Raw genomic sequence first — 25,659 nt, 5'->3', positions numbered from 1 at the left:
TGTAGCTGTGGCCATCGCAGTGCTGTCCAGGGTCCCGATCCCTACAATGCTCTCCCTCTCGATGGTGCTGGAGACAATTTCCTCCAGCTCGGTGAGGGGTGGCGCCGGGTTCTTGCCTCCTCCGGTGAGTCCAGCCTGCCTTTGGAGGTCGGCCAGCTTCCTCTTGGTGAGGCTGCGGAGGTCATAGAACCTTTTCTTAAGTTCCTCAATGGACCTGGGGGTGACTCCAGCAGCATTGACCTTCTGGGCGATGTCTGCCCACAATCGCCTCTTGGTGCTGTCTGGCACGTTGAGGGACAGCTTGCCAAAGAGCTGCCGGTGCACCCTCACCACCTCCTCAACCAGCACCTGTAGTTCTGTGGTGGTGAATTTGGGCTTCCTCTTTTGGGAGGACTTCTGGCTTCCTGCCTGATCTGCCATATTCTCTTGCTCCTGCTCAGTCTGCAACCTCCTTCTCCCACTGCTGCTAACTGTGTGTTGGGCTCAGGCAGGCTTTCCAGAAACTTCTAGAAACTTCTTAATTGGCTGCACCTGCCAGGGTTGCCACTCCCTGTTTGGGTGGGGGAGGGGGAGCCACCTCATTGGCTGAATCGCCTATTGCCGAGTCTGCTTTTACCGAATCGGTAAAATCCGAATCGGTAAAATCCGATTCGGTATTATCCGATTCGGTAAAAGCCGAATCGGGTCATGCAATGCATTCCTATGGGCTTTTTCGCCATGGGTCTATGATTGCCGATTCGGTTTTTACCGAATCGGCTTTTACCGATTCGGTATTCGCCGATTCGGAAATATCCGATTCGGTGGTAGCCGATTCGGTATTTTCCGAATCGTTGTTGGCCGATTCGGTAATTTCCGATTCGGACCGAGCTGAATCGGAACGTACCGAATCTCATTACCGATGCCGACCGAATCGGTTTTCAGTCGGTATTTTTTTCCTACATCTCGTTTTCCGATTTCAGAATACCGATTCGGCCCGCCTCGGTATTTTGAAATCGGAAAATCCCGTTTACCTACATCGGGCCCTATGCATCAAGTGAACCCTTACGAAATATGTGAATATGTCTTTATTTGAATACAGCTAAAGTACATGTAGTAAATAATTTATTGAAAAAATAGAATTTGAGACCTCAAAACTTAAATTAAGGAATCCATTATGAGAGGGACAGAATTCAGCCAGGTCTTGCCCTGTATATCACCAGAGTTGGTGCCAAAAATTGCTTCACAGGCACAGGCGTTCAGGTGCATCTATCCTTGGAATTTGGCACAATCCCAAATTTACTGAAATCAGTAAAACTAGTATTGAACCAAAACGGTACCTCATCCTCACCATGGTGTAATGAGAATTGTTTCATCTCGTTCTGTGGGTGCTGCATTCTGCATCACGTATAGGAAGAGGTAACTGCCTTTTAGGACTGTGTTTGTGCAGGAAGACCTTTGTGCACAAAAGCAATCTTGTCTATAACACAGGTTTCCTTGCACCATGGTGCAAGAGTGGCTGCGTTGGTGCTAGGCAGCCTCATGTGTGGTAACGTGGGTAAAAACCGGAAAAGTGTCATATCGCAGTAGATATAGTCCTGTACAGCTCTCCGATTTACGCAACGCAGCACTGCAACTTTTCTTGCTGCCCTGTTTTGCATGAACTTTAAGTAAACATGCCTAGTAATGTGCCATCAATCTCTCTGTATTCCTGCTAATTCTTACAGTACCCAGGAGCTCTCTCTAGCTAGGCCAGGCTTGTACACCTCAACCCTGCTTCACTTGGGGGTGCCTGCTTTTGAGTTCACTACATCTAGTGTTGTTGGTAGTTTCATAATCTTTACAGTGTGCAATTTACTGACATCTTCAATCGGTCCAGCTTCTCCTTGTAAAATTGTTTCTGTTCCTAGAAAGGGCAATTACAAATCTAGTATTGTTATTACAGACTAGTGGTGCAGTGGGTTTCCAATGAACTTGACAGCAGGCAAGTGCCACTGTACAAGATCACGTGAGATACAACTTCTGGGCACTGCCTGATCTCTGAGCTCCAACTTTGTTTTTGGAGTCTTGCTTTACTTTATTATCTGTCTCATGGTAGGTGGTGTACTTGATTAGATGCAACTCTAGGCCATTATTACTGACCTCACTGTAGTGGCATACAGCTGATCAGGAGGGAGTGTGAGTATCTGTGTGATAAGATATGAAGGCATCGAGCACACCCATGGTGCAAAGCCTTAGTGGGCATCTTAAAGTGGTGCATGACGTGGCCTTAGGCCTCCTTGGCTCTCTTGATGCACTGCTGGGATCCATCAACAACTGCGTTTTCAACTTGCAGTGACTTTTGATCTGCATACATGTGGTACAACCACACACTGAAACGCCCGCAGCTGTAGACACAGGCCACGCCCAGCACGGTTGCATAAGGAAACAGGAAGTGGCTCAGGATGTGAGGTCCTTGACTGATTTAGAAACCAGGAACTGCTGAGGGTTGACTAACTGTCAATGCTTCATTCCAATATACATTTCTCTTTAGGGGATTGGCTAGCCCCCAGAAAATAGGACTAGGAAGGCCCAGATGCTGCTATTCCCCTTGCTCTTCGAAATACACATCCCTGTGATTATTAATTGATGACACATAGACATGAGCCACTACACTGAGAATGCCACATTAATGTTGCCTGGAGCTTCATCAAATGTATGCTGCATTTGTGCAAAGCACTCGGTTTAGTATTGGTTTATTAATTTTACCACGTATGCAAGAATCGTTAATTTCAATAGTGTATATCAAATTCTGCCAGAACCACAAAAGTGTGCTTGATGACATATTCAACAGCACTTATTACTTCACAGCTATGATTAACATCAAGACTGGTTCTAAGATAATGAAATACTACGCAGCCACCTAGAGTGCAACCATCAGGTCCTGGGGGAGCAACATGTATTCCCACAAATACAGAAAATGAGCTGAACTTCAAAGGGAGTCAGGCATACATTATACTTTGAGGTACAAATATCCTATCATCTGTCCCAATTTCACCACCGCTTATTGGAAGACGAGACAACTGTGTGCTCAGAGCCTGCTACATAAACAAGCAATGCAAAGCCATTAGCTCTGGCCTTCACAAATCTGCCTTTTTTAATTGACTAAGAGTAAAAGTAAAAAACGTAAAAATACAGCTGTTTAAAAAGAAAGAAAAAACCAACCATTGCAAGGGTAAAAACACATACAATATAAAAACAAAAGCAAAACTTTCATCAGGGTATTTGGTTCCTGGCTGCCAAATGTACTCACCCACTGGTCACTTGTCAGGGTCAGTTGCTTGGGGCTAAACGGTGCGTCGAATAAGGGTTGAATTAGAACAATTACAAGTAATTTGTGCAGTTGTTATTCTTAAATTATAATTTATCAAAATTCCCCCATGGTCAGATCATAATTTCTTTTCAGGCTTCGCTCTCACAATTTAACCATCAAAGTTCACATTTAGTATAGGAATAACAGTCTCATATTTTTCATTTGAATCTGTTTTATTTCTTTTTTTCAATTTTATCAAAATTATTTAAAACAATTATCTTATTTATCTTTTTTTTAAACGTTTTACAGAATCCTTTTTTTAATTATATAAGTGTAATTCATCAATTCATTGACATTTGTTACAATCCAAATACTTTATACAATGTAACCTCAGTTATCATCATCTCTGCAATCAAATCATGTATTTGTTTGTTCTAAAAAGTGCAAAGTGCAAAGTGTAAAGATACGACAAGATCAATTATACCCCTAACACACATTACAACTACCTCACATACATCACATTCATACAGTTTCACACGCTTACAAATTCTAAAACAATCTCTAAGTTTGGAAATAACAAAAGATCTTAAAAGTTTCCTAACGCCAGGTCTACGCGTTTCGGTGGAATGTGACCACCTTCCTCAGGACCAGCTTAGAAATCGTTTTATCCTTTCATTCTTCTTTGTGTGCAGGGTATCTTCCGATCAAATCCGTGCAAAGCCTTTACCACACATTTACATTGGTGGTCGATGCAAATGATCCCAATATAACACCACTAATATCGCTGCAAGTGTCCTGTATATGGTTCTTCCTTCTGGCTTAGATAATACTACAGTACGTTCTTGTTGACTCCCACAGCGTATCTTGTCTTTAGCGTTTGAATGGGCCTTTTCTTGTGCTTTTATTTTCGGTTTTTTCGGCAAAAAGGGGCGCAGGTTTGGTATATCTTTTAGATTTTGATTTCTGTCCAGTCTTAGTGTTTTGTGGACAGGGGCTACCTTCCGAATCTTCTTATGTGTCTCCTTTCATACATATGGCTTCGTTTTGCTGACTGAGTTGTGGCAATCGCTCCTCTGAGATGCGGTCTTCCTTAAGTGGATTCTTCCTGCCGATTCTCCCCTTACACGGCATCACGGCAAACTTAGAGATTGTTTTAGAATTTGTAAGCGTGTGAAACTGTATGAATGTGATGTATGTGAGGTAGTTGTAATGTGTGTTAGGGGTATAATTGATCTTGTCGTATCTTTACACTTTGCACTTTGCACTTTTTAGAACAAACAAATACATGATTTGATTGCAGAGATGATGATAACTGAGGTTACATTGTATAAAGTATTTGGATTGTAACAAATGTCAATGAATTGATGAATTACACTTATATAATTAAAAAAAGGATTCTGTAAAACGTTTAAAAAAAAGATAAATAAGATAATTGTTTTAAATAATTTTGATAAAATTGAAAAAAAGAAATAAAACAGATTCAAATGAAAAATATGAGACTGTTATTCCTATACTAAATGTGAACTTTGATGGTTAAATTGTGAGAGCGAAGCCTGAAAAGAAATTATGATCTGACCATGGGGGAATTTTGATAAATTGTGATATACAGTGTATTCCTCTCTCTTCCCCGGTCACCAAAATATATATAGAGGGGGTCCCGACATTTACACTATTATGTTGTTATTCTTAAAGCCTACCTTTTGGCCCCTTCTTCATTCCTTTTCCCTCACTCGGTGATGGTGTCCATGGTGGGCAGCTCTTACTGTGATACAGTTTCTAGTACTTTGAGTCAGTGGCTCACAAAAGGTATTTTCTGATCCATATGTTGATTGCAGTTAAAGTACCCTGATGTTAACAAACTAGCCATAAATCTTTTGTACAGTGCAGACTATCCTATAATTCTGGCACTTTGCTCAAGCCTGGGTTACTTTTTTATGACATGGGTTGGTCACTCTAGTGGTATAGATCTATTATATCGTTAAGGTCAAATGAGCTCTGACCAATTTTATTACAAGCTTTCACATGGGTTCCAGATTGTGTGAGGAATGTATCTAACATCACACACGCCTTCCCAGTTTTTATCATAATGTCGCCCAGGAAGAAGAAGCGGCAGCAGAGGCGAAGTCACAGGTGAGGGCATATCAGGGGCAAAGGACACGTGTTACAGATTGTCAGATTCACTAATTCGCTCTATCCCTTCCTCTAACTCTGCACAACACACAAATCCATGCGGCATACAGTCACTACACACAACACATTATAACAACTCATGATAACATGTCACACAATTCAACTACACACATTTCCGCTCCACATCGTTCCACTATATGCCATATAAATACAAATCAATAAAATAAAATACATATATTTCAACTCTCCTCTATGCCAATAAATTCCACTTCACATAATAGCACTCTGCTAGGTAATTCCACTCCACTCCAATCCAAATAATTACACTCCACACAACACAATTCAACTCCAGATAATTAAACTACAAATAATTACACTCTAAGCTACATTTTACACCACATATTTTCCCTCGACAGAAATCCACTCTACTCTAATTACACTCCACAAAATAAATTCAGCTTTACAAAATGCCACATAATTACCCACCATATAATACTACTCCACACCATGCCACATAATACCACACAACTGTAAACCACACAATTATTCACCACACAATATACATACACTCCACATAATGCCACTCATCGTCACATAATTATAAACCACATAATTACAATCTACTCAATACAAAATAAATGCACCCCACATAAATGCACCATATGCCAAATACCAGAAATCCACAGTTACACACTCCACACCATAACACATCATTCCAATAATCATAATTTCACGTGACACCACAGTTTCATGCCACTCAATTCAGTTCCACACATTTCCAATATACACTGCATATTTCCAAACCACCTACATCAACCACATAGCTCAATTCCATAAAATACCACATATCTCCAATACAAGCACAATTTTCCACATCATGATTCAAAATTTAACAGCATACCACATAATTCAACTACACAACCCGTTAATACATAACACACGAAATAAAATGCAGTCCAAGAGCCATCACTAAAAGAAAGTAAATTAATCAGAATGAATGCAACCAGATTTCAGTTAACATTCACTCTGAGTTCTGCTAGTCTTACTTAACTCTTCACAATCATTGCTGTAAGTCTTCAGATATTGCTCTCAAGGAATACAAATGGTTTTTAAGTTGTGGTCATAATCAATAAGACTAGTCTTCATGTTGCTCTTTAAATAGTACAATAGTGCCAGGTTGTGGGCATACTACATAATCGTCATGCAGACTAAATGAATACTGCATTTTAATAGGAAATGAATACCTCTGTAAACACGGAAATGACACTAAATGAAGAGCTTTCATTTTGATGAGGGCAGAGCTTTGGGCAGCGCTCTGGCACTCATTATATTACAAATTCAGCACTGCCTCCCTCTATCGTCTCTGCTTACATGGCTGAAGGTGAGGTCTCCTCTCCCTTTATGTCTCTCTCCAGCCTGTATCCTTTCTGCTTTTCTGGCGGAAGGTGAGGTCCCCTCTCCCTCTATGTCTCCCTCCAGCCTGTATCCCTCTCTGCTCTCGTGGCTGAAGGTGAGGGGTCCTCTCTCCCTCCCTCCATCCTTTATCCCTCTCTGCTCTCGTGGCTGAAGGTGAGGTCCCCTCTACCTTTATGTCTCCCTCCAGCCTGTATCCCTCTATGCACTCGTTGCTGAAGGCGAGGAGCCCTCTCTCCCTCTCTCCAGCCTGTATCCCTCTCTGCTCTCGTGGCTGAAGGTGAGGGGCCCTCTCTCCCTCCCTCCATCCTTTATCCCTCTCTGCTCTCGTGGCTGAAGGTGAGGTCCCCTCTACCTTTATGTCTCCCTCCAGCCTGTATCCCTCTATGCACTCGTTGCTGAAGGCGAGGAGCCCTCTCTCCCTCTCTCCAGCCTGTATCCCTCTCTGCTCTCGTGGCTGAAGGTGAGGGGCCCTCTCTCCCTCCCTCCATCCTATCCCTCTCTGCTCTCGTGGCTGAAGGTGAGGTCCCCTCTACCTTTATGTCTCCCTCCAGCCTGTATCCCTCTATGCACTCGTGGCTGAAGGCGAGGAGCCCTCTCTCCCTCTCTCCAGCCTGTATCCCTCTATGCACTCGTGGCTGAAGGTGAGGGGACCTCTCTCCCTCCCTCCATCCTGTATCCCTCTCTGCTCTCGTGGCTGAAGGTGAGGTCCCCTCTCCCTCTGTGTCTCCGTCCAGCCTGTATCCCTCTCTGCTCTCGTGGCTGAAGGTGAGGTCCCCTCTACCTTTATGTCTCCCTCCAGCCTGTATCCCTCTATGCACTCGTGGCTAAAGGCGAGGAGCCCTCTCTCCCTCCCTCCAGCCTGTATCCCTCTATGCACTCGTGGCTGAAGGTGAGGGGCCCTCTCTCCCTCCCTCCATCCTGTATCCCTCTCTGCTCTCATGGCGGAAGGTGAGGTCCCCTCTCCCTCTGTGTCTCCGCCCAGCCTGTATCCCTCTCTGCTCTCGTGGCTGAAGGTGAGGTCCCCTCTACCTTTATGTCTCCCTCCAGCCTGTATCCCTCTATGCACTCATGGCTGAAGGCGAGGAGCCCTCTCTCCCTCCCTCTAGCCTGTATCCTCTCTGCTCTCGTGGCTGAAGGTGAGGTCCCCTCTACCTTTATGTCTCCCTCCAGCCTGTATCCCTCTATGCACTCGTGGCTGAAGGCGAGGAGCCCTCTCTCCCTCCCTCCAGCCTGTATCCATCTATGCACTCGTGGCTGAAGGTGAGGGGCCCTCTCTCCCTCCCTCCAGCCTGTATCCCTCTATGCACTCGTGGCTGAAGGTGAGGGGCCCTCTCTCCCTCCCTCCATCCTGTATCCCTCTCTGCTCTCGTGGCGGAAGGTGAGGTCCCCTCTACCTTTATGTCTCCCTCCAGCCTGTATCCCTCTATGCACTCGTGGCTGAAGGTGAGGGGCCCTCTCTCCCTCCCTCCATCCTGTATCCCTCTCTGCTCTCGTGGCTGAAGGTGAGCTCCCCTCTACCTTTATGTCTCCCTCCAGCCTGTATCCCTCTATGCACTCGTGGCTGAAGGCGAGGAGCCCTCTCTCCCTCCCTCCAGCCTGTATCCCTCTATGCTTTCCTAGCTGAAGGTGAGGTGTCCTCCCCCTCTCTCGTTCTATCTTATATCCTCTCTGATCCCCAGGCTGAAGGTGAGTCGCCCTCTCTCTAGTCTGTATCCTCCATGCTCTCCTGGTAGAAGGGGAAGTCCCCTCTCCCTCTGTATCTCCGTCCAGCCTGTATCCTTTATGCTCTCATGGCTGAAGGTGAGGAGCCCTCTCCCCCTCTCTTTCTATCCTGTATCTTCTCTGCCCTCATGGCACAATATGAGGTGCCCGATCCTTGTCTCATCACCTGTATCCTCTCTGCTCACCTGGTGGAAGTGGAAGCGCTCTCTCCCACTGTGCAGACTGTATATTCTTTTCACTCATGTCTGAAGTTCCCTTTTCTCCTCTTTGGCCTCTATCCTCTCTGCTCTCCTGGCTGAAGGTAGGAGCGCCCTCTCTCACCCATTGTATCCTCTCTGCTCTCCTAGCTGAAGGTAGGGGCGCCCTCTCTCACCCATTGTATCCTCTCTGCTCTCCTAGCTAGGTGAGGTCCCCTCTCCCTGGCCTGTATCTTCTCTGCTCTCCTGCTTAAGCAGAGGTGGCCTCTCCCTCTCTTCTGTCTGTATTGTCTCTGCTCTTCAATCTACAGGTGAGTGGACATGTCTTTCTATACCCTTTTATCCACACTGCCTGCCAAGGTTTCTCTACTGGAACGGCGCCCTTCTAGTACCAACTGCTTAGGCTAAATTTAAACCTTGATAATTACAGAACAAGTGGCAGTGGCAAAAGAGCATGGGTCAGCACCTGTGTATTATCTCCCAAAGTATACTACAAATATATGTATTTAGGCATGCTCAATGTACAACACTGTGCCACTTTCCAGTGTTATCTCTATGGAGAATTTTTCCCCATACATTAATCAGCTAAACATAGGTTACAGAGCACAACCGTTGTTAAGTTTGCTAACCGACCTTGTTGTCAGTTGGTTTTAATAAACACAACACCATGCAATGTATACAATACAGAGAGTATTCATAAAAAGTACAAACAGCAAAAGTTGTGTAAAGTCTAGATTGTGTTGACACGTAGTGTATATCATGGATGCAGACAGCCGACACGTGTTTCGTCGTGTATAAGACTTTTGCAAGGCTTGAAGAATTTCATAGTAAATGGTAAATGAGTTCCTTAGAACCCTCAATTGTTTGGGATGTACAGCAGCAAGAGTAATGATGCAGAATCTGAATTCTTTAAGTCTCAAATAAGACTTCAAAAAACACTTTCCAGAAGTGTAAATAGTTATGTAGACCGTGCAGACAAGAGTAATATTAGTAATAGCTGTGACACAATCAGGCATGTAAAGAGGTCTCGCTTTGTATAACGACCAACCATCATCATATCCAGGCACCAAAATGCTTTCTCTCTATTTTGTTCTCCAGGACATGCCCTCTCGTGCCAAGAATGTTCTAGCAATAATGCTTCGACTTGCACAGGGACTTCACAGACCTGCACTTCCCTAGCTAATGCCTGCATTTCTCTGATCACCGAGCTCAGTGCTGGTAAGTTTATATTATAAAACTAACTGTGTCACCAGTGGGTGGCGCTAGGGCTTGAAGTCAGACTGTCTATGGAGGTGGATGATCCAGTGGTGAACTGGGTGAAAGTGGCTGGTGTGAGTGCCCCGAGGGAGGTTTGACCGGGTGCTTGTCTGAGTGCTCAGAGGCGAAAGAGCAAACATCCCAACACTAATCCCGGCTCTGGTTAGGATCAAGCATGACACCAGGATGAAAAAGATGGCTGCCTGTCATGGTTGTGGGAAAACATCCTTTGCATGGCATCCAATCTACTTCTGCATGTTCTATGCACCTGTGAGAGAGATATTTGCAGCAGTAAAGCCATGTACTTCTTTCAGGAATTAATCCGTCTGTCAATTGTTGAAAAGTGTAACTAAAGCGACTTCCGGATCAGCCGTGTCAGGCACTGGGCATTTTCCCAGGAGGTCGTGAGCTGGTTTTGAGTCAGGTGTGGCTGCTGTTGTCTTAATTCACCAGCCCCCAAAAGGCAGGGGCGTAGCTTCAAGTAGGGGCGAGGTGGAAGGGAGGGGGTCAGTGTGGGGTAGAGGGGGTGTTAAACCCCCCTAATAACGGTATCTTTTGAATATAATAGTCGAGTATGGATGTTTTTAGTTGGGTATTGTGAGATGCCGGATGGAATTTTTTGTAGTTATTGCTTTGAAGTACTAACAATGTTGCTCAGTTGGAACTTTAGTGTGTGAGGGTTCCATACCGAGTGTTAGGGTTTTGGTCAGTTGAACTTTTTCCCTTAACTGGCTTTTTCTGTTTTTATGTTCCCTTCAGTTGTTATGTTGCTCCCTTTTGGTGGGTACCTTCGCTAAAGCGCCGGGATGCTCCGTGGAGTGGCCGTGTGCTATAGAAGCACAAAATTAACATAACATAACATAACTTTGAACGTTGGTTGGAGTCCCGCTGTTTTGCTGGTAGTGTAAGCGCATTGAATTTAAGGTGCAAAGCTTATTCCTGCCTGGTTTTTGCTGCTGTCTGTCTAATTGTGACTATGTGCATTGTCTTTTATGGAGGACGTTTGTTTTTCCTCTTCTGATACCAGGCTGTTCTCTGTGTAGGCATTTAATTACTATTTTAAACAAACTTGTGACATCTCATTCTGACAGTCGTTTTTTCCCCCTTCTATCCCCTGTACATAATAAAAAATGAATTTTCGCACTGCTTCATCCCAAGACTTAGGGTGGTGTTGTTAAGAAATATGCAAGCAGTTGCGCCTCCGCCTCCATTTCTGGAAATACAAAACAAAAGGTGGCTGGGTAAAATATGCGCACTTACAACTAATATAGTAATCTCCAAGTGAGGTGGCTCAAGGGAACAGGGGAAAGCGGCCACCAGCGACCCCAAGGCAATCCTCTGTAGAAACAAAGGATTCAAAGGCAAAAGGTAAGAAGTTCCCGAGCACAAGAAAACTCCAAAACGTCTTTAGAAAATTAAAGATACTTTCAATAGTCCAAAGAATCAGTTCCTTATTTATATATTTATTTCTCTTTGTCTTTTCTCGTCATACATCAGAGAATTCTTCATGAGTGTTCATCAAATTCACATCAACGTAGCCAATGAAAAAATGCCAACACGTGTTTCGTCATGGGACACAATCTCCCAAATGACTTCCTCAGGGCATATAGATTGGAAGATTTAATAGGATATGTATTTTCGAGTCCAAAGATCAATAGTATTCCAAATACAAAATAGGTACTGTGTCCATTCCTTTTATTGAATTTCTTCGTATAAGTAATAATTGAGTTGATATTCTAGGAGAGTACTCCACACTGCATCAGATGGGGTCCATTTTCGTGAAAAATATATAAATAAGGAACTGATTCTTTGGACTATTGAAAGTATCTTTAATTTTCTAAAGACGTTTTGGAGTTTTCTTGTGCTCGGGAACTTCTTACCGCCTCCATTTCAGGAAACACCGGGCGACCCTCCCATTAAGTGGAAATAATGGTTTGATGGGTTGAAACCTAATTAGGCACAAATGGTACTAATCATTTCAGCGCTGAAAGAAGCAAATACCTTCTGCTTCTTTCGTTAGGATTCGAAAGCAGGGCATTTTTGAACATTTACCTCCACTTGTTGTTGCTAGAGCAGACATGCTTTTTTTTACATTCTTTTTACTGATTTGCAATTGCAATACATTAACATTTGACATCAATTTGTAGCAGTGCATGTTTACAGTTCTTTTTTTTTAGTTCAAAAGAACATTTTATTAAGAGAATGAAAGGTGTCATTGCAACAAATGAACTTGAAAGGCAAAATATACATGAAGGTCATCCCAAAAATTGGTACATGAACATTACATGAAATGAGCATAAAATAGAAGAAAAAGAATAATACATGACGATGACGTGAAAAATCAATAAAATAGCGAAGAAATAAAGAACATTAAGGGGATTTAAGGAGGTTTTGAGTCTTCCTGCTGGCTAGGCTGCAAATGAAAAGAGCGATTAGCACAAACATCAAGATACATTGTCACAGGGGACCACAAGTCTTGCCGCTTAGCAGCCATATGCAGGGGATATACAAAAGAAGTGTCCAATCTATGATTATGACAAACATTGAACCACCAACCACCAAGCTCTAAAGGAAATCTTGGAGAAGTCTTTCCAATTAGCTGTGATTTGTTGGAACGCAACTGCTATCAATAAGTCAATGGTATTAACATTAAGCGTAGTAATGTCTCAACTAGGAGAAAGACTTCCCAAAAAAACATGAGTAAAAGAAAAGGGAAGTTGAGTACGAAAAATCAAGTTGATTTGGGACCATACCTGTTTCCAGAAATTATTTACAAGAGGACAAGCGAATAACATATGAAACAAATCTGCCTTTGGGGTAGAACATGTCCAACAGACATATAAAAAGGTATTAAATCTTTTGCTTAAAGCTTGTGGTGTGAGAAGGAGTCTGTTATATAGGAAAAATAATGTCTGCGTTATGTTAGCAGCTCTAGATGTTTTGCGAATTTTGATCCATATTTTATTCCATAAGAATTCTGGCCATTGATTTCCAAGGTCACATTCCTCTAGTTCTCCTGTTTTGAATTTTAACCAGACAGAGTCTATGTTAATATCATGAAGATACTTGTATATGGTGGAAGCCTTGGACGTGATTTTCAAAAAGTTACGTAATTGTAGTACAGAATTGGGGGTGTTAAGAGATGTAAAAGTAGTAGATAGTGGGGTGTATGTAGTCATGACCACTTCTTTGAGCAGAGAGTACTTGTGAATGAAAGAAGAAGGTAAATTAAATCGTTGGCTGAGTGATGAGAAAGGTAAGAACTGTGAATGTGAGAATAGATGATGGATCCAAATTAACCCCTTGTGGCGCCAGGTTTTCCAAAAAAAAGGTTTATTTTTGATAAGTAAACTTTTATTATGCCATATGGTAGAATTAAGGAAGTCTCCACAGTATTGTAAATAGGAGTCGAAGAAGAAAGAAGTAATTTGGATGTCAATTTGATTATAGGCGTGTACAGTGACTGTGGCTTACGTGAGAAAGAGAGGTATTCAGCAAAGGTGTAGGGAGATAAAAAGAGACGTTCAATTATGGTCCATAAAGGACAATCCTCTGTCGGATATCGCAACCAAAGGGAAGCTTGGCGTAAAAGAAATGCCTTCTGATAAGCCGGAAAATTTGGAAAATTAACTCCGCCATTCGACTTAGGTTGCATTAATTTTAAAAGAGACATTCGGGATTTCTTTTTATTTCATTAAAAGGAGGAGAGAATGGAATTAATTCTTTAAAAAAAATTTTTAGGTATGGGAACCGGAATATTGGAGATAGTATACATAATGATCGGAGACATCATCTTTATAGTATTAAGACACCCCACCAAGATAAATAAAGAGGGTGCCATCTAGCAGTCAGATTTGAAATCTTTTGAATACATTTATTCATACAGAGAGATAAATTATCGGGGATGGAAGAGGTGATATGCAAACCTAGATATTTAATGTGATTAGGGCTCCAAGTAAAGTTAGAGGGACTGAAATCTGGCTTAAAAGTGTATTTAGTTAAAGGTAAAATCTCACACTTGTCATTGTTTAGTTTATATCCTGAGATTTTTTAATATTCCAGAACCTCAGATAGAAAAGCAGGGATCGAGACATCAGGTATAGAGAGAAAGAGTAACATATCGTCAGCATACGCTGCAAGTTTGACATGTGTGTGAAGTGAGTGGAAGCCATGTATATTAGGGTTCTGACGTAGTTTAGAAAGAAAGGGTTCAGGCAAGATTAAAGAGAAAGGGAGATAAAGGACAACCTTGGCGTACTCCTCTACCTCAGCTAAAAAAAGGGGATATCAAACCATTAGCACAAACTGCTGTACAGGGATCAGCCAATCCACTTAAGGGTATAAAACAAATACGACCATTCAACTCTATCGAACGCTTTTTCAGCATCAAGGGCAATCGATGCAAGAGAGTGATTTAAGCGTGGGGTTTTAGATAAAATGTTTGAAAGGTGTCGTGTATTGTCTGTTATATATAACGTCCTTTAACAAACCCAGATTGTTCCTTGCCTAATAATTCTGGTAAGAAGGAGTCTAATCGAATCGCAAAGGCCTTGGTAAAAATTTTATAATCGATGTTTACCAAGGAAATTGGCCTATAATTTTTACAGTGTTTAGGGTCTTTACCGTCTTTGGGTATAAGACATATATGTGCTTCAGAGAAGGATCCCAAGGAATTGCCTAAAGTGGTAAAGGAGTCTAATAGAGAATGTAACTTAGGTTTAACAAGTTTAGAGAAATGGAGGTAAAATTCAAGCGTAAACCCATCTGGTCCGGGTGCTTTGTCTTTTTTAAGGCAGTGAAGTGCTTTGAGTAATACTTGTAGGGAGAGGTCCGTCTCCAAGGGAGAAAGATCGGGAAGTGAATGTTGAGGTTTATGTATATTGGAAAAAAAATGTGATAGGGACTGGGTAGTGGGTTGATTTTCAGAGGTGTACAAGTTTTTATTAAAAAGAGAACATTTGTGTAGAATATATGCATCTTTACATTGAAACTCATAATTTGTGTTGTAAACAGACTCAATATTCAACTTATTATGTTTAACCTTTAGGGAGTTAGCCAAAAATGTTCCCGCCTTATTCTTACCCCCATAACATTTCGTACTAGATTTTAACAAAAACCGAGAAGCATCTTCTGTGAACTTCCTATTAAATTGCATTTTAGCATTAATCAGGGCTGTTGAACAATCTTTAGAGTGGGAGGTGTAATAGGAGTATCACAATTTCTTAATTTTCTGAAGAAGATCCCCAATATATTTTCGACCAATTTTACGCTGCTTCGCGACATAGCCAATAATGAAATCTCTTGCAGCTGCTTTAAAGGTGTCCCATAAGGTGGAGGAGGAAATGGAAGGAGATTGATTAATCTCAAAAAATTCAGCAAAGAATATAGTAAAATAATCTGTAAACTTTGGGTCGAGAAGGAGAGTATTATTAAAGCGCCATCTCTTAGTACCAGTGGATTTGGGTAGGATATCAATAGTTATTGAAACAGGGGCATGATCTGATAATAGAATGGGACCAATCTCAGCATTAGTAAGATTTCGTGCTATATGATGAGAGACAAAAACATAGTTGATCTGTGATTGGGAGTGATGGGATGGGGTATAAAAGGTGAATTCTTTGGTAGTGGGGTTACACAAATGGCAAACATCAATAAGTTTATGTTACGAGATTGCCTGAACAAAGGATTTATGAAACTTATGAGGAACAAATGTGACTTTGGACAGTCTATCAATAAAAGGATCTAACATTTGATTACAGTCACCTGCCAAAACAAAATTATCATCTATTGATTGAGTTATAGTTTTGGCAAACATGGACCAGAAAGAAGGGTCACCACATGTAGGAGCGTAGATATTCAGAAGGGAAATTGGAACACCCTTGAGAGACAGTTTAACATTGAGCCATCTACCATTTGTATCGGATTCTTGAGATAATAAAGAATACTGTAAAGATTTAAGACATAAGATCACAACTACATTGCGTTTGCCATCCCCAGGAGAATAGAAAGCATCACCCACCCAACCCCTTTTCAATTTTGAATATTCAACATCAGAGAGGTGAGTTTCTTGTAGGAAGGCAAAATCAACATTTAATTTAGCTAAGTGGGACAAGATTCTTTGTCTCTTGATGGGGGAGTGTAAACCCTTAACATTCCAAATGATAATTTTTAAAGTCATAAAACATTATAAACGCAACAATCCAGAAAGATAAGATAGAAAAGAACCAGAAGAAAGCCCTTTTCATGTAGAAGATGACTGTATGTAGAAAGTAGAAGAGGATAAAGAGTAATAGAGAAGTGTGAGACAATAACAAGGTAAGTAAAAGAGTCGGAAATTATTGTATTGAAACAAAGAGAGAATAACACCTAATATACCACAACAGAGGAGAAAATTTAAAATGAAACGCATACTTACAAAAAGGGAACAGGGAGAAGGAAACGTGTGGAAAAAACGATCAGAAAAAAACGGGGAGGAGGGTGGAGCCACAAGGGGTAGGCAACATCACCGGGGGTCAGCAAGCAGGAGACCAGGGTGACATCGCGGAACGAGGACAAAAGATTTCTATGGAGACAAAAACAAAAAATAAAATTGAGAAGAAGAAGCCGAATAAAACATGGGCAGAATTATCAAACAGTATCAACGAACAAGCATACAAAAAACCATGAACAGCAATGAACAAACAAAAAAGAACAATGCCCTAGAGGTTAAACTCTGCAATGAAAAATCAAAACAAGAATAAGCACTGAAGCATTTTCAGGTATTGAATGAGGAAGAAGGACCCGAAGAGTCCATGTTGGTCGTCTTGCAGGAATTAATGAAGCTTTGTAACTGAACAGGGTCTTCATATGCTGTTGTCTTATTATTATGAGTAACTTTGAAGATGCAAGGGTGGAAGAGGCCATAACGAGTGCCCATTGCACGTAGGTCAGATCTCAGATTCAGAAAAGCTTTGCGGCGGTTGGCCGTGACTTTGGCATAATCCTGCACAAAAAAAAAAGATGAACCAGACCAAGTAATTTTAGGAGAAGCTTTAACTGCAGAGAGAACTTTCAACAAGTCAGTATATGCAAGAAAATAACGAATCACTCCTCTTGGTCTGTGTGTCGTTGATGCTTGGGGTGGTGGTCGACCTAGGCGATGTGCACGCTGAATATTCAGAATCTTCCTATCTGGCATATGCAACAATTTAGAAAGGAATGATTTAAAAAAGGTTAGGCCCTCCCCCAGGCCGTAGATGCAGAGATTATTCCGTCTATTACGATTTTCAAGATCTTCCACTTGCTTCTGGAGTGTGGAAACTTGCGAGTGAAGATGAGAAACAGTGACACTGGTTTCTTTGAATGAGGAAACATTTTGCTCCTCTGTAGAGACCCTTGCCTCAAGTTGGGACCATTTGTCCATCAGAACTTGAAATTTAGAATTGGTTTCTTCCATGAAGGGTCGAAGAGCTCTAATTTCTTCTAACAGTAGCTCCATGGACACCAACGAGGAGGACTTGGGTGGTGAGGGAGGATCCTTTTTCAACCGTTTAGTGTTGGATTTCCCTGCGACAGCTGGTGAGGGTTCCATTGTTAGATCAGAGTGCTGAGAAGAAAACACCAAGGAATCTTCCAGTCTGGAAAGCTCAGAAAAAATCTTCTAGTTTTTAATGAAGTTACGCGTTGATTTGTGATTTGAGAGAGGGGGATTTGAATTTTAATCTGCCCATAAAAGAAACATTCGGAACGCTCCTTTCTAAATGAATATAGACAAATAATTCCCAGTGAAATTAAGGCAGCAAAGAACCACACACATCCAGGGAACGAAGAAAAAACAGTGAAAAAATCCATAGGCGGACAGGAGGAATAAAATACTTGAAATCCCTCTACGAAGTTGAAGAATAGAAAAATCCCAAGCTGTTGTTATATGAGGTCAGCCATAATGGAAAAAATTGCCATATGTCATAGGAGCAGAATACATAGAGCCACTGGTGAAGTCCTGGTCATGCTCAGTAAGAAAAAAAGGAACTATTCCTCAGTCGAAGATGCATTGTGAGGAATTCACTGTTCAGAGACAAAATGGCTGCTCATCATGAGGAGAAGAGCGAAGAAACTATTTGAGAGCCGGAAAACTAAGGCAGAACTAAAAACTAAAAAAAAAACCACAAAAAAACGACATCCTCAACAACATATGCCTTCCAACTCCACTACAAATGCCTCCCATGTGGGACAGGTTCTTTTGGGCAAACGGGGCAGGAAAACACCCGGCCGCGCAAAAAAAAAAAAAAAAATGGCGGCCGCAGTGGAAGGAAGCCGCGTTTCTGTACACTTACAGAATTCCGTAGCATAAAGGTGCCCAGATGTCAGCCAGTTGGTCGAGAGTGTTCCGCCCGCTTTCACATACACATTTCTGTCCCCGTCGTCAATGGAGACCGGCCAGTTCTGCGCCTGTCATCCAGCGCCCCTGGGAGCCTCACCAGATAGCCTCCATCCGCCGCTGGCACCAAGCCACACCCCCCATGTTTACAGTTCTCAATTTATTGTTACATAGGACTGATGTCAGTTGTAGCAATCTGTTTGTGTTCATCAGTACTTCAAACATCCTCCTCCACCCTTTCTTGCCCCTGCGAGGAAGGGCCATCAATTGGCATTAATATCATCTCTCTACTTTTATTCCATTCCCCCCGGGTTTTAGACCATTTTTATGGGCATCCTCTTCCTTCATAAACCACTCTTTCCGCCTGCATGCACCAATCCATGTCTACCTCCTAATCCCAGAGTCTAGGCCCAGTTTACTCCCCTCCAGGTCCTTGTGATGTTGTGCTTAGCTACCATACACCCAAGGGAGTCCCGGGTTATCTCCCTTGCCGGCAGGTCTGTTGCATCCCATATGTTGAGGAGGCACTATTTGGGTGAGGCCCTCACTTCCTTTCTGCATATTGCTACCATGCTCTATGTTATTTTATGCCAATAAACTCCTAGGATCTGGACTATCCCAATACGACCAAAACCCCTAGGGCACAATGGAGTGCTTAGTGTACCCATTTTGACTAGTGCCATACCAGTGTAATACGCTCTATGCAAAATCTTTAGTTTTATTAGTTTGAATCGTGAACGTATCGCCACTTCCCGGGGGTATGCCAATGCCTCTTGCCACTCATCGACACTCATATCCCCTACATCCTCTGCTCATTTGGAGCGTACTTTCTCCAATTTATCAGTTGTATTATTTAATATTATCCTATTATCCTATATTTCAGCGATATCGCCTATTCCTTCATATAGCCATCTAGGAGCCTGTCCTTCAAAGGTGAGGAGACTGGGAGTTCTGTACTCCCTTTTGTAATTGGCTGCAAGCCTGAAGGTAACAAAATGTTCCCCCTCACCTAGTTCTTAATCCCTTCGAAGGTCACCAAAGGGGACCATTTTCACCCTTACCCATAAATCACCAACCCTATATAGGCCAATCAAGTCCCATTTATCAAATCCCAACTATTTTGCTAGCAGCCCTAGTTGGCCCGAATCCAAGAGCGGAGTGGCCTGTGTTTTTTTGTTTTTCCACCCCAACCCGGTTGATGCCGTGTGCCATAAAGTGACAGTATTTGAGGTAGGTGTGTGTTTTGGTGCATCTTTCCTCCCCCCATAAATTGCTTTTGAGTAATTCCCAGGGGTCATGTTATGTCTGTCCATCATGTAGGCTGGCTCCGTTTGTGGCCAGTGTACCCAATGATTTGTGACAGCTAATTGAGATGCCAAATAGTAATTTTGAATTGCTGGGAGGGCTATTCCCCCATCATACCAGCTTTTCATGAGATTGGTCAATGCTATACGAGTGATACCGTTATTACAGAGAGTGTTCGTGTTTCTGATTCTATTGCTTGAAAATACTTGGCTGGTACAAGATATGGCATGTTTTGTAAGATATAGACAAACCATCATTTTGTATATGGAATCTCTGCGGAGAAGCCGAAAATGACAGTGCAGGAGAAAATCATAGACATGCAACAAAAAGGGGAACAGACCATTTAATTATATTGACTCGGACAAGGGGGAGGGTAGCTGACACAACATTAAACACCAGTTTATTTTTTTCCTCCTTTGCATTATGGACAATTAGTTCATATTTCGTGCTCAACACAAGAGTTTTGTTATGGAATACTGGGGTGTTGTGTTGTGTATCCCAGACACATAGTGCCAGATTCACCCATAACATTGCCACTCCCGGAGTGGGCCCATCCTTTGCGGGGGAGTCAAATCTGTTCTGATCTGTTGAAGGCAAAGACTATAAGAATGCAATAGTTATGACCTTTTGTGACTCAGAAACCTCATGAGGTCAGGTCAGGTCTCTCAGAACATGTACATTTTTTCCTCTGTGTCAATAGATTCCTTAGGGACATCCACTACACTGATCGCTGACATGGGCACGTGACCTGATGTATGGTCAATCTTTTGACTCATGTCAACAGCTGTGGTTTACATGTAGTTAGTGTGGCTTGCAAAGTAGTCTCAGGATGGAATTCATGGACGGAGTCGTAATTATCCAACTGTCATTATTGACAACAGACTGCAAACAACATTTTGGCCATGAAACAACAGGTTGCTCATGTGAAGAACGTGGCAACCAGCTGATCACAGACTTGCATACCCTGACCCCATTTCTATGCATTGGCCCAGTTTCCCAGATTCAGAGCTACCCGAGGTACAAGAGGTTTGTGTAGGCCATGCCTTAAAGCTATGCTTTGCAAAACACAACAGGCTAATATGATCTTGCACACAACTTCAGGGGAGTACATCAGTACAGTCCCTATACGGTCAAGACATCTGAATCATGACTTCAACAGACCAAAAGTACGCTCTATGATTGCTCGAGTTCATATGCGTGCCCTATTGTATATACACTGAGCTACAGTGGCTGAACATCTGCAAGGGGTAAGGAGTTGTGGGAAGAGTGCATACCCAACGTCACTTGAGGAGGGAAGAAAGGGCAATTGGTTCCGTTTCCCTCTCCGATTTGCACAGGCCATGATCTATTCTTTTGTACATGCACTGTTGAGACAGTGTATGGTGCTTGATGATACTTATTGGACAATGGTTGTTAATGTAAGGTGGCATTCATACATTTTATTTACACATATCCCTCATTTTTAGTTCTTGGCACTTACCCAGTATCAACATGTTGCCAAATTCTCCCCAGTCATCCGCCGGGCAAGACGTGACAAGCCGAATACAAAGCTGTCATGGGTACTGCCTGGAAACACTGCATGCACATCAATGAATCTCCCACCAGAATCACAGACACTTGCACATTGATGGAGTACCACTGGTGTCTGGTGCAGAAGATGTGTGCCATGTGGCTGGTTGGCTGAAGGGCCACATGAGTACAATCAATTGCACCCAGGACACGTGGGAAGCGGGCAATGAGATAGAAATCTCTAGCTGACTCTTGTCCCATGGCCAGTGTGTGGGGCATTCATATGTGGTGCTGGGCTCTTGCAGCGATGCATCTCAGTACCTGATGCAAGCAACGTGACTGGCTTGCCTGGGAAATGCCCACAAGGTCACTGGAGACCCTTTTGAATGACCCAGTGGTAAAGAAATGGAGAGAAAGGAGCTGAAGATAGGCTGGAATGGCATGGGAGCTGCAGGTCACAGAGTCAAGTTTCTCCTCACACTCACATACCATCTCCAAGACGACTTCTGGAGAGAAACGGTATCTGGCCCTGACATCTTGGTTGGACATACCAAATAGGTTGATCCTTAGTCTGAAGATCCTCACTACTCTCCTCCTCCTCCAGTCTTCTTGCTGCATGGCAAGGGCCAGAGCAATAAACACATTCAGCGTCATGTTGAAAGAGTTTGTGTGTGTCTGCTCTGCATTCATACATGCTGCAGGGCTGGGATTGGCTGCAGAGTGTCAGCTGATGCATGATGGGGATGATAGGCACTTGGACATGTCCACAGACATGCCATCGAACTCTGGAACCTCCTCGACACCACAGCTCCAGACGTTGCCTTCCTCACGGAGACCTGGATGAACGCCTCTTCAGCTCCCGACATCGCCATCGCCATCCCAGAGGGCTACAAGATCGTCCGGAGGGACCGAAACGCCAACCAGATGGGAGGAGGCATCGCCATCATCCACAGGAGCACCATCCGTCTCACGACCAGCACCGACAACTCCCTGACCACCGCCGAACACCTGCATTTCCAGATCCACACCAACCCGAACACCACCCTCAGAGGCACCCTGATCTACCGACCCCCTGGACCACGCACACAATTCAGCGAGGACATCGCCGACTTCGTCAGCCCACATGCCCTCCCCTCCGCTGACTACATCCTCCTGGGAGACCTCAACTTCCATCTAGAGAACAACAACGACCGCAACACCAGCACCCTGCTCGACAACCTCGCCAACCTGGGACTCAAGCAACTGGTGTCCACCCCCACCCACCTCGCCGGACACACACTCGACGCTGTCTTCTCATCCAGCAAGGACATCGACTTCAGCCACGCCACAGAGCTTCAATAGACGGACCACAGCTGCGTCCACTTCACCTTCAAGAGAACGACGACCCACCACCACCAGCAACAGGCCGCCCGCAGAAGCTGGAACAAGATCACAGCAGACCAGCTCGCCACCTCCCTGAGCCAGCACCCTCCTGCCAGCTCAGCGAACCCCAGCCAGGCCGCCGACAACCTCACGAAGTGGATCAGCAACTGCGCGGACGAACTCGCCCCACTGAGGACCCCGCCCAGCAGACCCGGTAGCAAGAAAGCCCCATGGTTCACCGACGAACTCAAGAGCTCCAAGAAGAACTGCCGAGCCCTCGAGAAAGTCTGGAGAAGGGAACCGACACCGGACAACAGGACCTCCTTCAAACTTGCCACCCGGAAACACCACCAGCTGACTGATCCGCGCCGCCAAGAAAACAGCATTCAAGGACCGGTTGGACAACAACGCACACAACTGCAAGGAACTCTTCAACATCGTGAAAGAGCTTTCCAACCCCAGCGCAGGAAACAACGACATCACCCCATCGCAAGACCTCTGCAACTCCCTCGCTTCATACTTCCACAACAAGATCGCGGACATACACAACAGCTTCAACAACCAACCAACGCACACCATGACCGAACAACCACCCCCCACCACCACCCTCCACGCCTGGACCCCGATCAGCACCGAAGACACCATCCGCACGATGAACTCCATCCACTCCGGATCACCGACCGACCCCTGCCCTCACCACGTCTTCAACAAGGCCGACGCTGTCATCGCACCCCACCTGCGAGACATCATCAACACATCCTTCGACACCACCATCTTCCCTGAGAGCTGGAAACACGCCGAACTCAGCGCTCTACTCAAGAAACCAACAGCGGACCCCACCGACCTCAAGAATTACCGCCCCATCTCGCTCCTCCCGTTTCCAGCCAAAGTCATCGAGAAGACCGTCAACAAGCAGATGGCCGCTTTCCTCGAGACGAACGGATCCCTCGACCCTTCACAGTCCGGCTTCCGAGCCAACCACAGCACCGAGACCGCCCTCATCGCCGCCACCGATGACATCCGAGCCCTGATGGACAACGGAGAAACAGCGGCCCTCATCCTCCTAGACCTCTCCGCGGCATTCGACACGGTCTGCCACCGCACCCTAGTACGGCGCCTCAGCAACGTCGGAATCCAGGACAAGGCGCTGGAATGGATCATCTCCTTCCTCGACGGAAGAACACAGAGAGTCCGCCTACCACCGTACAAGTCAGAGGCCACCGAAGTCATCTGCGGCGTCCCCCAAGGATCATCTCTGAGCCCCACCCTCTTCAACGTCTACATGAGCCCCCTCGCGGCCATCGTACGCAAACACAACCTCAGCATAATCTCCTACGCCGACGACACCCAGCTGATCCTCTTCCTGACCAACGACCCCGCCGCCGCCAGAGCCAACCTGCACGAAGGGATGAAAGAGGTAGCCGAGTGGATGACGACCAGTCGCCTGAAACTGAAGTCGGACAAGACGGAGGTCCTCATCCTGGGCTCCTCTCCCTCCGCCTGGGACGACTCCTGGTGGCCTCCCGCCCTGGGCACCGCACCCAAACCGACAGACCATGCACGCAACCTGGGCTTCATCCTGGACTCCTCCCTCTCCATGACCAGGCAAGTCAACAACGTCTCCTCGGCATGCTTCAACATCCTACGCATGCTACGGAAGATCTTCTGGTGGATCCCCACCGAGACCAGGAAGACCGTCACCCAGACCCTCGTCACCAGCCGACTGGACTACGGCAGCGCCCTCTACGCCGGTACCACCGCCAAGCTCCAGAAGAGACTCCAGCGGATCCAGAACGCCTCAGCCAGACTCATCCTCGACATCCCACGAACCAGCCACATCTACGGACATCTGAGAGACCTTCACTGGCTCCCCGTCAACAAAAGAATCACCTTCCGCCTCCTCACCCACGCACACAAAGCCCTACACGACCAAGGCCCGAGCTACCTCAACAGCCGAGTCAACTTCTACGCTCCCAAACGCCACCTCCGATCAGCCAACCACGCCCTCGCCGCCGTCCCCCGCATCCGAAGAGCGACTACAGGAGGAAGGTCCTTCTCCTACCTGGCCGCCAAGACCTGGAACTCCCTCCCTCCCGACCTGCGCCTGACCCAAGACCACCTCTCCTTCAGGAAGAAGCTGAAGACCTGGCTGTTCGAGCAGTAGCGGCTCCCCCCCCCCCCCCCCCCAGCGCCTTGAGACCCTACGGGTATGTAGCGCGCTTTATAAGTGTCACTGATTGATTGATTGATAGCCTTGAGAAAAAGGATCAACGGACAGAGTGCAGGTATTCCAGCCCAAGAGCAGAGTTTCTGCCCCGGTAGTGGAGTTTTTCAGACCCGGGAGTGGAAATTCTGAAACAAATGTGGGATTTCCGCTCTGAGGGCAGAAATTCTGGCCCGAGTGAAGAAATTCCGGCTTGATTGCAGATGTATAGTTAGTAATCGTAAGTGCATTCTGTGAATACCAAAAATCATAAGTGCCTTCTGTGAATTCCAAAAGTAATACGTTTAGGATTTTGTCGCAGATTACTTCTGTGAATCGGCCCCTTAGTTTCTGATCAGGGTATTTTTCCCAAGTTGAGTCCTGTGGATTCTATTTAAAAGTCAAAAGCCCCTTCTGACAAGGCTAGCCTCAAGTCCTATTTAGGGCTTTGTAGATTTTCTTTGTGTTTTTTTCCAAGCTTTTGCCATTAAGTTGAGGCCTCTGTCACAGGTGCTTATAAAGGGGGTTGCATGTGAATGGAGTGCTGAATGCTAACAAGTGCTTGATTGGGTCAAGCAACAGCTCACAGCATCCAAAGTGTTAACGCATTATGATCCTGAACTTCAATGTACTTTGACTGTCGATGCAAGCAATGTTGGGGTGGGGGCTGTGCTGAGTCAAACTAAAGGTGGTGAGTTTAGGACCATTGGCTTTGACTCAAGAGCTCTGTCTCCAACAGAGAAAAAATATTCTGTCATCGAAAAAGAGTTGGTGGGCTATGATGAAGTTTTGCAATTTCATTTGGGAGAGGTAATTTTCCCTTCAAACAGATCACAAGCCTTTGATTTTCATTTTGACTGGGAAAATGTTAGAGGTTTCACCCTTTGTATTGCTCGCCTTTCTTCAAAAATTGTTGCAGTTAGATTTTTTACCT

The 25,659-nt window shown here is 44.5% G+C and overlaps 1 protein-coding gene across 5 annotated transcripts in view; it reads left to right on the top strand.

Annotated features, from left to right (window-relative positions):
- Positions 1-25,659, top strand: part of LOC147701006 (phospholipase A2 inhibitor and Ly6/PLAUR domain-containing protein-like) — a 268,517-nt gene that overhangs the window by 191,227 nt on the left and 51,631 nt on the right. For all 5 annotated transcript variants that reach the window (XM_086929829.1, XM_086929828.1, XM_086929827.1 and 2 more), the window contains exon 2: positions 9,832-9,951. In XM_086929829.1, coding sequence (XP_086785955.1) covers positions 9,832-9,951 — 120 coding nt within the window. The remainder of the gene's footprint in view (positions 1-9,831; positions 9,952-25,659) is intronic.

The sequence above is a fragment of the Lissotriton vulgaris genome, chromosome 7 (assembly GCF_964263255.1).
Source record: "Lissotriton vulgaris chromosome 7, aLisVul1.2, whole genome shotgun sequence".
NCBI classification, from domain to species: Eukaryota; Metazoa; Chordata; class Amphibia; order Caudata; family Salamandridae; genus Lissotriton; species Lissotriton vulgaris.
The sequence above is the reverse complement of the archived record's forward strand: the minus strand, read 5'-3'. Positions and strand labels throughout refer to the sequence as shown.